Genomic DNA, 13,440 nt, shown 5'->3' with positions numbered 1-13,440 from the left:
TTTAAGTCAGCTTTGATTAACAAAATTATTTTTGCTTACTAAATGCCAGAATTTTGAGTGCAGTTTTTATTTAATTAATTAAATAATTTACTTTTTTTTATTTAGAAGTTTACATATATTTTCTTAGTAGTTAGCAGAATGGCCTGCATTTTGATGTTGGTTAAATGTTTTTGCATAGTCTTCCTTTATTTTCTTGCAATAATTTGCTGTAATTGGAGCTGATTTATCACCAAACTGGTGCAAGTGATGACCAAGTTAAAACATTGACTCTGTTATCCTTGAGCCACTTTTTGACTTTAGAACATAATCCTTTTTTTTTTTTTGTTTGGTCTTGTTTTAATTCCAATGATGTTGCATCCAAACAACACATAACATAAATACACAGGTTAAAGTCCAAACTACATATAAAACATCCAAACATGAGGAACTATTGTGTAGTTTGCTTTAAAGAGCTGTACATTAAATCCACTACCAACATCTTCCCTTAGAGCTGGACGCCCCAGCTAACCTCGTAGCTTACGATGAAACCGAGTCCAGCTTCAGCCTTTCCTGGGATCCAGTCCAGGCAGAAATTGATGGGTACATCCTCACCTACACCTTCCTTGATGGATCGAGTAAAGAAATCCCTTTGGGCCCCGACAGCACCTCTTATTTGCTGACTGGTTTAAGGCCTGGAGTCCTCTACACTGTCTACATCAAAGCCTCGAGGGGAGACAAAACCAGCAGGACAATATCCACACAAGCTGAGACAGGTTTCAGATCTGCATCTCTTTGTTTAGAACCATGACACTTCATAATCTTAAGACTTTGTGGCTAATTTCTAAAATTTGCAAGCTTTTTTTTCTTTCTTACAGGGTAAAACTGAGATGATAACAGAATGATGGATAAAACCTATTCAATAAATTAGAATATCATTAAAAAGTCAATTTATTTCTGGAACTTTATCACCAAGTGAAACACATTATATAGATTAATTACACACAGATGGATGTTTGAAACCCTTTACTTGGTTAATGGTTAATTATGATCATTTTCCGCTTGCAGCTAATGAAAACATGACATTTAAAGTTAGAATACTACATCAGGCCAATAAAAAAAAAAAAAAAAACATTTAACGCAGAACTGTAGCCTTAATGAAGAACATGTTTAATACCTGCTTAAAGGTGATAATTTTCAGAAAGTACTTTTAATCTGACAAATGAGCCTCATGAGAATGTATATTCTAATTTATTGAATGTATAAATTACAACATGTACTTTCAAGAATATTGTTCCCCAGTTGGATTGAGATCTTTGAAACGGTTTTATTTTTCCCACCTGCCTCTTTCATGCATTTTGCTATTTAGAAACGTCTGTTTAATATCAGCTACTAACATGTTTCTCTAGAACTGGATGCTCCAGCTAACCTCATAGCCAGAGGCGAAACCGAGTCCAGCTTCATCCTTTCTTGGGATCCAGTCCGAGCAGAAATAGATGGCTATATCCTTACCTACACCTTCCACGATGGCTCTAGTAAAGAGATCCTTGTGGGGCCTGATAGCGCCTCTTATGTGCTGACGGGTTTACGGCCTGCGTTCATCTACACTGTCTACATCAAAGCTGTGAGGGGAGACAAAGCCAGCAGGACAATTTCAATACAAGCTGAAACAGGTGTCGCATATCAGGCTTTGGTAAACCAATTTTCCCTTTGATTGTGTCCTTGTTTGAACCATTAAGGAATTCAAATGGCCTGCAACTACATTTCTGTTAATCAGGCAACCATGTGTCCCGCTTGTAAACTCGAGAAATGTGTGACCTTAAAATGCATCACTGACCGAACCATTTATAATGTCCATAAAGTATTTTATAGTTCTCCTTTATGAATTCATCTATATATTTTTTTCCAACTTCCTCTTTAAGTCGTGACGAGCATAACTGTACAAAAAAATAAATAAGTAAAATAAATAGTCACCATAACTATGAATTAAGTCAAGCTTTAAAGCTGGCTCCTCCGGAGATAACGTCTGCTCAGCCTCATGCACAACTTGTGTTTTTATATCTCTTCTATCCAGGACCTTGACTTCATATCCCTTGAAGTTTTGGTGCACAGTGAAAGGTCTATATTTAAACCGAAATAAAAGCCCTGACAATTACTCTGAGTCACCTACTCAAAGTAGGCAGTCCATGTGATCTCAGACTTTATGGAAATATCAAAAGTTCAATCAGACTGCATGACCGGTTTCTGGGAACGTCTATGTTTAAGTCTCATCTCAGATTCCCACTTGTGTTTAGGTGTGGACTTTGTCTTTGCTCTTCCTACATGAATACGCCCCACAGCCTTAAGTCTTTCTGCAGCCTCTGGGACATGTGTCACTGCACTCGGCTTTCTTGGACCTTGTGGTCATGCACTTGTTTTTTATTAAACCTATTTTTAGCTCGGCTGAACAACCGCTCTGCATTCAGTGGTATACAGCCTCTCTACAGCCTTTTAGCAATGTCCACAGTCTTCTTAGAAAATGAGTTGGAACAAAATTAGGATAGCGAAAGCAAAAAAAAAAAAAAAGGATTTATCAAAACAATTTTTTGTGGAAAAAGATGAAAAAGCTATTCAAGGGGTCTGAACAATTTTGGATTCCTCTGTATTTAATTTTCTTGATGAATTGGCTCAAGTCTCCCTCAGCTGATCCATGCGGGATCAGAAGGGTAATACACATGTCCCAAGATAGGCCTGTGATTTCCTTTCATCCTGTCACGGCCACAATGTAAGGGAAACTCTTAGAATCGTTCTTACTTTTATTTGGTACACACGTCAAGATACGACTCCCTTGTTGTGTTCTCAGAGAAGTGAGCTCTTTGTACTTGTTAGAAAACTTTATCCCAGAATCTTTTATTCAAAAGGATGCTCATTTGAGGCATCAAAGTCTGTTTCAGCAGCATCCTTAGAAGGCTGAAGCAAGTCTGAACGCCACAACTTCCTCCTCATTAGCACCTTCTGAGATAACGTCAGCAGCAGTTTATTCATTAATCTGCAACTTGAGTGTACTACCACTTTTACTCGAATTCCCTGGAGTACCTTTCATCTCACCGGCGCAGAATAGCTTTTGATAGAGGAGGAGGGTAGGATACCTGGAGAAACTTGGCTCTCAGATTAAACGCTACTCTCAGCAGTCTTAAACGGCAGCAACGTTTTAGCTTCAGTGATTTGAAATATTCTGCATCTCGACTCAAATTGAAGCACTTCTGGATGAGATTTTTTTTTTCTCATAAAAAGCAAAGATTTAAAAGGATTTGCTTGAGAAATTATTATTTTTTGTTTCCTCATGAATCCCTGTCTTAGCAGCAACCAAGATTTTCTTTCATGATTTTTCTTAAGAGCTCCAGAAAGAGTTGTGCAAACAGACGACAGAGATTGCAATATTTATTTGATACATCTCAGCCAAATTTCATTACCTTTTACATTTAGTTAAAGAACATGATCGCCACTCTGTACAGTCACTTTACCATGTTCCTCTTCCCCCAAATCAGTTCAGTTATCTGAACGTCATGATTCCTGCCAGAGCTGACGAATACAGTCCATTTAGTCCACACTCTGTCAGTTTCTGCTGGATCCATCTCTGTTCTCGGTGGTAGAGGTTGTCGGAAAAAGTCTTAAGAAGACAGTCGATCCTTAGAATGCCATCAGAGAAATAGAAACTTATTAATTTAGTCTCGGATTTAAAAAAAAAAAAAAAAAAAACAGCAACACAGAGATGACCTCTTACTTGCTGACAAGTCTAAGACCTAAAGTTACACACCGCCTATAGTCCAGGCCATCAAGGAGGACAAAATGTCCCAGAAGATTCCAACAGCAGCAGAGACAGGTTGATATGATAAAGACAGGCAGTTTGCTTTTAGTGGTGATATAATTTTAATATTTCTTGAAATGGTCTGCCAGATTAATGCCTTTCTTTCCCCATAATATGTCCAACCAAATTTCCACCCTAAAACCAATTGTTCTGACTGGAAACCGGGAGTTTCACCAGGAATTTTCAAGCTGCATTTAGCACTGCGTCCCAGCTGTTGTTACATACTCAGTTTTAAAGAGATTTTTATGCTGTTTCGGTTACTAAAAAAATAAAAAGATTTCAATGTGGGACCTTAAAAAAAAAAAAGTATTTTCCAGCCGGTCAAGGTGAAGAACATATGGCATTAATTTTCAGGTAACAATGACTCCATAGAGAGTAAAGGAGGCGATCTCGTTGGAGAAATTTTAGGTGGAGAGGCAGAAAAGGCACAATCTTACAGATAAAGAGGATGTTTAAATTACTTTCGGTCTTTTCAGACCATTGGTCTCATTTTCCTGAAAGAATCTGTGTAATATTCATATCATGTTTTATCCATGCATATTTTTTTTTTCACCTCTGCCCACAAATCTTCTTTTAATTGACATAAGAGTTTTGGTGACACCCCAAAACTTTTACTTTTTTTTTTTTTATCTTTAATGCACTTTGTAGTACAGTATGCACTACAATGTGCAATGGATTTACCTTCAGAAAATCCAATGTTCAACTTCCTTGCTGGTGTCGTGACATTCCTTTTAATATTTTCACACAATGGTCTTTCTTTATGATGCCATCTAGTTTGTGAAGCAAAACACTCGCACAGCTTCTTCTTACTACCGAAATCGTCATACCAGGGGTGGCCAAGTCCAGTCCTCGAGAGCCACCATCCTGCAACTTTCAGATGCATCCCTGCTTCAACACACCTGAATCAAATGAATGGCTCGTTATCAGGCCTTTGTAGAGCTGATCCCGGTCTGTTGGAGTAAGGATACTTCTAAAACTTGCAGGATGGTGGCTCTCGAGGACTGGACTTGGCCACCGCTAGGTTGTTATGGCTTCTTTCTTGGTGAGTGGACTTTCATCCCAAGTTTGGTAAAGGAATCTTTTGACTGTAAATAATGACACTCTTACCAGCTCCCTTCCACATATTTTCCTTTTATTCTGTGCTTGATGGACATAATTCGCATCAAAGCATTCTCTTATCTGGGAGTCCAAACCAACATCCTTCCTGAACATATGGATCATTCAGCATCGTTTATTTATTTTCATTTTTATAGTTTTCATGGTGTAATTCACCACGAAAGACAGACTGAATCCTAAAATCCCGTTTACAGCAGCGTCCTGGACCCAAAAGCAGCTGAAGGCAGCTGTAGAGAGCAACTCATGCATAACATTTTAGCACATCACAAAACATCAAAGGTCACCAAAATATCTCTGATTGATTTTGTCAGGTAGGTCTACAGATCTACCTGAAATACTTGGTGTTAACCAAACAAAGCCATGATGTCATCATTTAGTAATCCCAACTGGCCTATGAGTTTCTTTTTTTCTTATACAACGCACGTAAACATCTGATTTCACCTGTTCAGACAGAACAAGAGAGGCTGTCAGATTACTTGGTCTTTGCTAGGGCCTTCCATAAACAAAAGGGTACGTAACTCTTTATAGGCCCTTTATGAACTGTGATGTAGTGAACTTCTAAATTGCGGAACACAAGTGAACAAAGCCTCCCTTTCAACCGAGAAATAATTCCCACAGACGAAGCCAAGTCACTGGTTACGTCTCATAATTCGGCATAAAAAGAGGCTGCACATGTGAGCGGCTGGCAACAGGGCCATCTTTGTATTCGCCAGATGATCTGTAAAATCTCTGGGGAGCTTTAAGTGAAAGCTAACTCTTTTTCAATTAGGCAGTAAATGGCAGCGTTTTAGATGATAAACATTTCATCATAAATAGTCAGACTCCATCAGTGGCTTGAGACCAGCGTGGCGCTGACTTCAAACATAAAAGCTGCTGTTGCGTCGAAAATCGTCTGGGTTGCATAAAGGGATGTGCTGAGTAAAAGCACCAATCAAATTTTAAAGAACTCCTTTAAACATAAGGGTTTTTTTTTTGTTTGTTTTTTTTAAAGGAGAATGTTGTTCACCACCTGTGTTATCAATGATGCTATTTCTCACTTTTCACTCTTTGACATTCTACATAACCTTTTAAATGTATTTTTTGTACAGAAATTAACTTGAACTTTGAATGTTTCTGAAGTGAAACTGCTGATTTGTCTGTGACGATTCTGGGCCTTATGGCGTCGCTTTCTTTAATATTTTGATCCATGGGAGGTTAAAGCCCCCGCTGCTTTAGCTCGCCTCGCCTCCTTGTATCAAACACAATATTGCAGCATGTGTTTCAAATAACATTTTCAAAGCATTTCAATAAGAGCAAGCAAACCTGCCAGCTTATCTGCAAACTAAAACTGAGCTGGCAGATGCCACATGCTTCTGAGGCACTTCAAGACCTGAAAGTCACACGAAACCCACTTTAGACTTATGAAAAGAGTAATGATAGCTTATCATAAAGAGCTTTAGATCTAAAGACAAACACTAGTAAAATTTAAAACAATGGAACTAATCAAAAGTAAAGAGTATCTTCTTGGGAGTTATAGTCTACGGAGAATTCACTTGAATGGATGCAGCACAAAATATTATCATACATGTGAAAGAATAAGATAATGTTTCTTTGCTGTGATCCTATCTGATTTACATGCATGCCTACAGAAATCGACTCCCCTAAGGACCTAAAGGCTTCAGATGTGACGCAGGATTCAGTTTCCTTGACATGGGTTCCTCCTCTGGCCGACATCAATGGTTATGTCCTCACTATTAGAGACGAAGAAGGAAAATTACAGGTACTCGGCTGCATGGTTTGTTTTGCGTTTTCTCAACTAAATGGGTACACGTCTTTAAAAGTGACTTATAAGTGCAGATCATTTCACTTTAGGGTGCAGGTGTGTCTCGATAACTTAGGGAATTGAAAATTGTGTTTCAGTAATTCAATTTGTGTCTTATTTTGATTCATTAAACACAGTCATGTATTCCAAATGTTAATTTCTGCCATTTTAAAGGGCATTTTAATGTTTTATAGTTGACAAAAATTAAAATTCATTTCTCAGAAAATAAGAATATTATATAAAACTAATCCAAAAAAAAGCACAGGAAGTTTGGCGATGTGCTATGCTATATATGCCAATACTTGATCAAGGATCCTTTTGCATGAACTGCTGCATCACTGCGGTGTGTGATAGAGAAGATCAGCCTGTGGGGTTATCTGAATGATGACGAGGACGCCTGGGTCACACCGTCTGCATTGTTGGTTCTGGTGTCTCTCGTCTTCCTCTTGGCCGTTCCCCACAGATTGTCAATTGGATTCAGGTTGCTCAACTTTGCTGGCTAATCCAGCACAGTGATACCAGGGTCTTTCAACTATTTTCTGCTACTTTAAGCAGAAGTATATGCCAGTTTGTCTGTACAGCTTGTCAGCAGAGTCAAGCATTAGGTGCTCTGAAGTTTCAAGGGCTTTGCACCGACTTTGAACTTTAGAGAATAGCTCAACACCAGCAGATGGCATGGCTTCCTAAATTATCACTGGCTGTGTAAACTTCACATCGGACCCCATGCCACTTGCATTCTGTGCAAGTGGCTCCACTCTTCCCTTGGTCTCAAATGTCGATAAAACTGTGAACGCTCAAAAAGCACAACTTTTAATGAACGTGTGTGGCGGTCCAAATCAATAGCTTGCTTGAAAGCGGAGTCTGGAGAACATTCCACATCTTTTTCTAATCTTTTATAACCCATAACTGATTCCTCCTTTTGTAAAAGCTGTGACATTGAATTTAAGTGCTTTGAAACGCTGACCTCTTGTGGTCACAGAAAAAAACAAATCAAGGATGAATAGATTGCAAAAAAATGAATGAAAATTAATTTAATCTAAACCATCACTTGACCTGATGATAAGCTTATGAAGATAATTATCATTGTACATATTGTAAAAACATGTTGTTTTTTTTATCTTATTTTACCAGACTATTGAAAATACGCTCGCCTCCAGCAAGAGACGCTTCGCTGCGTCCAAGCTGGAGAGGGGAAAGAGGTACATTGTCACCATTTATGCCTTTAGAGGCAGCAAAAGGAGTAAGGTGGTGGAGACCTTCTTCAAAACAGGTCAGCATTCTTCAACTAAAAACAACTTTCTGCTATTTGTCATTGTATTCTATTTTTTAATATGACTTTCCTTCCCTTTGTTGTTATTAGTTGCTCTGCTGTACCCCTTCCCTATGGACTGTGGACAAATAATGAAGAACGGCAATAAAAACAATGGTGTCTATACTGTCTACATTAATAATAACCAATCCAAGCCAATACAGGTTTACTGTGACATGACCACCGACGGAGGCGGTTGGCTGGTATATTATTTTTGACTGACTTCTCAAATTATGTAGAATTTGCATTATATAATGCAGTTCTGTGAAAAAGCAAACTTCTGTTCTTGCCTTTTTGTCACACTTAAAGGTTTCAAATCATCAGGCTATTTTTTTATTAGACAAAGATAAGGTGAGTAAATAGGATAGGTATTAGAACCAACATTTTGTTGAATTTCACTTGCAAAAGTAACAAATCAAACAAGCCTGATAACAAGAATTTGGCTGAAAGCATCTCAGAAGCAACACATCCACAACTTTTACAGCAGATTACAAAAGAACCCAGAGCAACACCAAGGTCAGAGCAGGAGGAGAGGTGTCCAAGATTTAACCTTTGACCCCACAACCTTTTTTTTTTACCCTGTGTGGTTTTTGTGGGTCCCCTTTTTGTATGTGTGTGTGTGCGTGTGTGTGTGTGTGTGTGTGTGTGTGTGTGTGTGTGTGTGTGTGTGTGTGTGTGTGGCTTTGGAAACTAACAGTCTGACAGGACATCCTCCCTGCTTCACCGTTGTCCAACCATGAAATTTGCCACACTCCTCCTGAGAGTCGTGCTGAGACCATGGGAGTGTTAAGACAGAGCATAACACTTAAACCGTAGCTCATCAAACAGAACAGAAAGACCTGTCTCATAAACTGCATAAATCATCTTGATGAGCCATAAGACTTTCGGGAAAATATTCTGTGGACTGGACTGGAATGGAAGGTGTTCAATTCATTATGTTTGGCAACGCTATATATGACGCCTACATTCAAAAATGATGGTGGTAGTTTGATGAATTGGATCAGCTTTTCCTTGATCTAAACCTTTAAGTGTGACAAAAAGAATACAAAAACCAATAAAACATGTAAACGGGCAAATACTTCTTCACCACTTTCCAATACATAAAAATATCGACAAGTTTTACGCCTATTTGAACATGAGCTTCTACTCATGAACTTCTTTTTACATATTTCTAATCCAACATCTGTAAGTAAAAATTTGTTCCTGATGCTTTCAGGTGCTTCAGCGGCGTAACACTGGGAATCTGGACTTCATGAGACGCTGGAGGCAGTACATAGCAGGCTTTGGCAACCTGACAGAGGAGTTCTGGATTGGTGAGCGACTTGGTGTTCCTGTTTTGTGGGGTAGAGCTCTATCTGCAGACTATAAAACACGCTCATATGAGCTGTAATTGTGCATCATGTACTCCCTTCAATTTCTGCATCTGTTTATTCGCCGTCACAGGTTTGGATAAGATACACGAGCTAACCAACACTCCCACGCAGTATGAGATCAGGTTCGACTTGGGCCTGGGCTCAGATAGAGCGTACGCCGTTTACGACAACTTTAAGATCGCTCCGGTCAGACAGAGATTCAAGCTCACCATCGGCAAATACAGAGGGACAGCAGGTGGGTCTCGGCATGTAAAAGTCTGTGTATGTGAGAGCTGGAAGCACTGCTTTCATAAATTATAATTTTTTTTTAACACCCACATACAGTGATGCATACTGAGAATGTGATGGCAGATTTAGAAACAAGACAGATGGGGGCAGTAATTGAGGGGTTTGAAACCCTGTGCACACCAACCATTATGTAAACACACTTTAGCAACGTGTGAGATTTTTGCTTCAAAAGGTTACAGTAAGCCAGACAGAATATTTAAAGAGAAAGGGTTTTTTAAAACATGTAGTAGTCAAATCCAGAAACACAAAATGAGACACAGTGTGCATATAACCCAGAGTTTGCTGAGGCAGCGTCTACCTGAGTCCTCTCTACTTTTATAAATCCCTCTGCTTCTAAACACATGACTCAGAATACCTGGGCAGATGAGTACAAGCCAATGCGAAGTATTTACAGAAATCTTGTTTTTACTGATGACTTCCAGGTGACGCCATGACCTACCATCAAGGCCGGCCCTGGACCACCATGGACTCAGATAATGATCTTGCGTTAACTAACTGTGCCAGGACCCACCAAGGAGCTTGGTGGTATGCAAACTGTCACTTGGCCAACCTTAATGGTAAATGGGGAGACAACACACACAGTGTGGTGAGTGAACAAGGAGGACACTTTGCCTTTATTACCTGGCTTGCTGAATGCTTTTCAAAACGAGTCTGGCCGACGAGTCAGGTCAGTGTTCAGTGTGCCTCGGTGAAGTAAATATACATAGTTGCAAGATAAACGTAGCATTTCTTTGCAAAAACAGCATTTAGGTAGAAGTGGTCACACTATTAAAGGGGAAGAAATTACTTTTTTTTTTCTTTTTTTTGGTAATTTTAGATGAGGTTTTAGAGCACAATACACTTTTTTAAGTCTGATTTTGTCACCTTGCCGTTTTCCTTTGCCTTATTTTTAATTTCTAATTATTTTTGAACCCCTTTCATTCCATTTATTATGTTCTTGAGTACATTAGCTGTCAGTCAAAGTCAGACAAAAGCAACATCACCAATTCCCAGAAATATTAGTAATTGTAACGATAAATAATGTTATTAGAAGTTATTGAAAATCTTGTTGAGAGTTTTAAAGGTTTTACAATTTCCTGTTATTCAAATCTTCTTTTACAATTATTTGCACCCTCCCCAGTAAAGATTTGTGAAAGGTCCTAAAATAACCCTTAAGCATAAACTCATAATGCATTTTTAGAAAACAATTCTACTTTTAATTTTAGCGCATTTAATCAGAGGGATTATCTGGTATTTTATAAGCATTCTTTGTCAACGGAACTTCATATATCCTGACCAACATGCAGCATGTGGAAGATTTATTAACTCTCCATCTTTGCACGCACAATATTTTTGTTGTGATTTTATGCTACTGGAATATTAAAAAAAACATATTTGATTACTTTTTTACATATCTTCACATCTTCATTAGGAGAGGCGATAACCACTGGGAGAACTGTATATTTCTGGTCGTTTTCTACAGAAGACTTACATTTTACATGCAACTTTTGTCACAAAAATATCTGTTTCCTCTGCTGCAGTTTCTAAAAGTATACCGTAACACAACTATTAGAAAACATATCATGGTTATGTAGGATCTCTTACAGCCATGCTTAATTAAAGACAGAAGAAAATTACTCAGCATGAGGATATTTCTTTAGAAATTAGGACAACTTGCTCCCAGCCCTTTGCTTATTGCTTGGTTTCTGTAATGCTGGGGAACAGCCAAAATGACTAAAATCCATCATCCAACGATAAGAAAACACATTTCAAGAGCCAGCTTTAAACCAGTAGTGTGTGTCGGTAGTCTGATAGGCAGTAAAAAATAAAAAAAACAGCAGTTATTATGTCTTAGAGAGACGGACACTTCAGAAAAAGCCAGGGGATTTCTTTGCTCTTGTCAAGATTCTATTCGTAGCATTTTTGCTGCAGATCTCAACTCCAGTGTTTGCTGCCAAAATGCAATAACAGTCAAAACAGGTTTGTACTCACATAATATGGACCCTGAGGCCGGTATTTATTACTTTCTTTTATTCTGCTTGTCTGTCATGCCACTTCCTTTTTCTGTGGCCCTGAATCTGTCTCTATCTTGCCTTCTTCACAATTCTGTTGCCTCTCTCACCCCCCTCTGCTCACTGTGCTCCTGATCTGCTGTTTTGCTGTTAGGGAGTCAACTGGGAGCCATGGAAAGGACATCTAACATCCCTGGACTTCACAGAGATGAAGATCCGACCGGTGGGAGCGTTGTCCAGCAGAAAGAGGCGATCGTTGATGGCCAGGGAGGGAAAAAGTAGAGTCTCAAACGGCTACAACAAATAGGAAAGCGGCCAAAAACTGCAACAGAAGCAGTCGGCACCATCAACCTTTGATCACACTAGATTTTGGTGTTTCTGTACAAATGTAGATAGATCACACAAGGATTTTGCAGACATGTGTGCTTCAAATATTGTATAATTTTTGGAGAAAGACGAGCATGACCAAAGCAACCGAAAATAACCCGCAGTAACTTTGTTTTTGTTTGTAAACAAATCAGAAAGCCCCGGTTTAGTGTGATTGTGGGGGAAAAACTGGTCAACAAGAAACTCGGTTGAATGAAGTTGCATGCTACGTGGAAGAACATGCATTTGTAGACAATCATGTTTTGCTGTTTTTTTAGACAACCTGACTAAAAACCTGAAAAAAATATAATGCCAAATAAAGTTTTTATTTTATCTCCTATTATTATATTAATCTTAACCCTGTTTTAGAGTCACAGCTACGTTCCAATTTGAATTACATCCTCTGGGATATAATTCAAATATCCAGCATCCAAATAAGCAGCGTTGCTTGTGTGTTTAATGAATGGCTCATTTGTCAGCTGCTGAAGCATGTGCCCTTACTCTATTGATTATGCTGCCACTGTGCATCCAACACTGTCACATCACATAAGGCGGTATGACACAGGCCAGAAAATAACAACTGATTGCAGCCTCGAAAATCCAAATTGCTCCTGCTTTACATTCATATGACGGGGGACAGCTCGTATCAATCAATGTGACGTGTCCCCATCAAACGTCAATAACAATGACATTTGTTTGTGCCGCTCTCGAAAACCGAATTACCAAACTCCCGTTTTTAATCTGGAAAGCTGACATATGCTATTAATGTTGCGCTGGCTCCTACTCTGCTTAATTAGATTTTCTTAACACTTTTATCACAAACACAGTTTATGTGACAAGGACGTAGAGCACATAAATCAGCTTTTCAGCCAATCTGCCAGAATGGATTTGAAGTTGCTGAACTTTATAGGATTTTTTTTTTTTTTTTTTGATGCTGCAAAGCTTTTCATTTTAAAATTTTGTAACTAATTAGAATTATTGAACATTTGATCCTGATTAATAATATTTTCCTTACTAATTATGTTTTCAAACTGACATTATTCATTCTTTTTCACTGTAGTGTCACAAAATAAATCTGTTTTAATGAGTCCCTTGACCTTTTTTTTCTCCATCTTTTTTTAGTCTTATGTTGTGTGGTGTAGTTACAGCTCCTCTGTAAGGTTTGGATGTGGGGCAAAGGCTCAGGAGTAGTCCTAGAGGAAACTAGTTAACACAGCTTTGATTCATTTTTCGCTTCTTATCTCCAGTGAGCTGTGTGTGTGTTTTAAATCGGAGATGGATCCATTTGTCATTATTTTATTTTGCTGTGGGACAAATCCAAACCCTTGGAAAGCTCCGTTTTTTTTCTTTTATGCCAAGGATCACAACTGTAA

At 38.6% G+C, this 13,440-nt stretch overlaps 1 protein-coding gene across 4 annotated transcripts in view; it reads left to right on the top strand.

Moving 5' to 3' along the window:
* The window catches only part of tnn (tenascin N), a 40,096-nt gene extending 26,941 nt beyond the window's left edge, over nucleotides 1–13,155 (top strand). For 3 of the 4 annotated variants that reach the window (XM_015000145.2, XM_088014991.1, XM_088014990.1), the window contains 9 exons: nucleotides 489–752; nucleotides 1,386–1,649; nucleotides 6,568–6,698; nucleotides 7,872–8,010; nucleotides 8,101–8,252; nucleotides 9,266–9,362; nucleotides 9,493–9,657; nucleotides 10,133–10,296; nucleotides 11,856–13,155. In XM_015000145.2, coding sequence (XP_014855631.2) covers nucleotides 489–752; nucleotides 1,386–1,649; nucleotides 6,568–6,698; nucleotides 7,872–8,010; nucleotides 8,101–8,252; nucleotides 9,266–9,362; nucleotides 9,493–9,657; nucleotides 10,133–10,296; nucleotides 11,856–12,008 — 1,529 coding nt within the window. In that variant the 3' untranslated portion in view covers nucleotides 12,009–13,155. The remainder of the gene's footprint in view (nucleotides 1–488; nucleotides 753–1,385; nucleotides 1,650–6,567; nucleotides 6,699–7,871; nucleotides 8,011–8,100; nucleotides 8,253–9,265; nucleotides 9,363–9,492; nucleotides 9,658–10,132; nucleotides 10,297–11,855) is intronic. The other variant, XM_088014992.1, reaches the window with a different exon arrangement.
* Nucleotides 13,156–13,440: the final 285 nt, after the last annotated feature.

The sequence above is a fragment of the Poecilia mexicana genome, unplaced genomic scaffold (genome assembly GCF_051168715.1).
Source record: "Poecilia mexicana isolate PSO_F unplaced genomic scaffold, ASM5116871v1 scaffold_17, whole genome shotgun sequence".
NCBI lineage: Eukaryota > Metazoa > Chordata > Actinopteri > Cyprinodontiformes > Poeciliidae > Poecilia > Poecilia mexicana.
The sequence above is the reverse complement of the archived record's forward strand: the minus strand, read 5'-3'. Positions and strand labels throughout refer to the sequence as shown.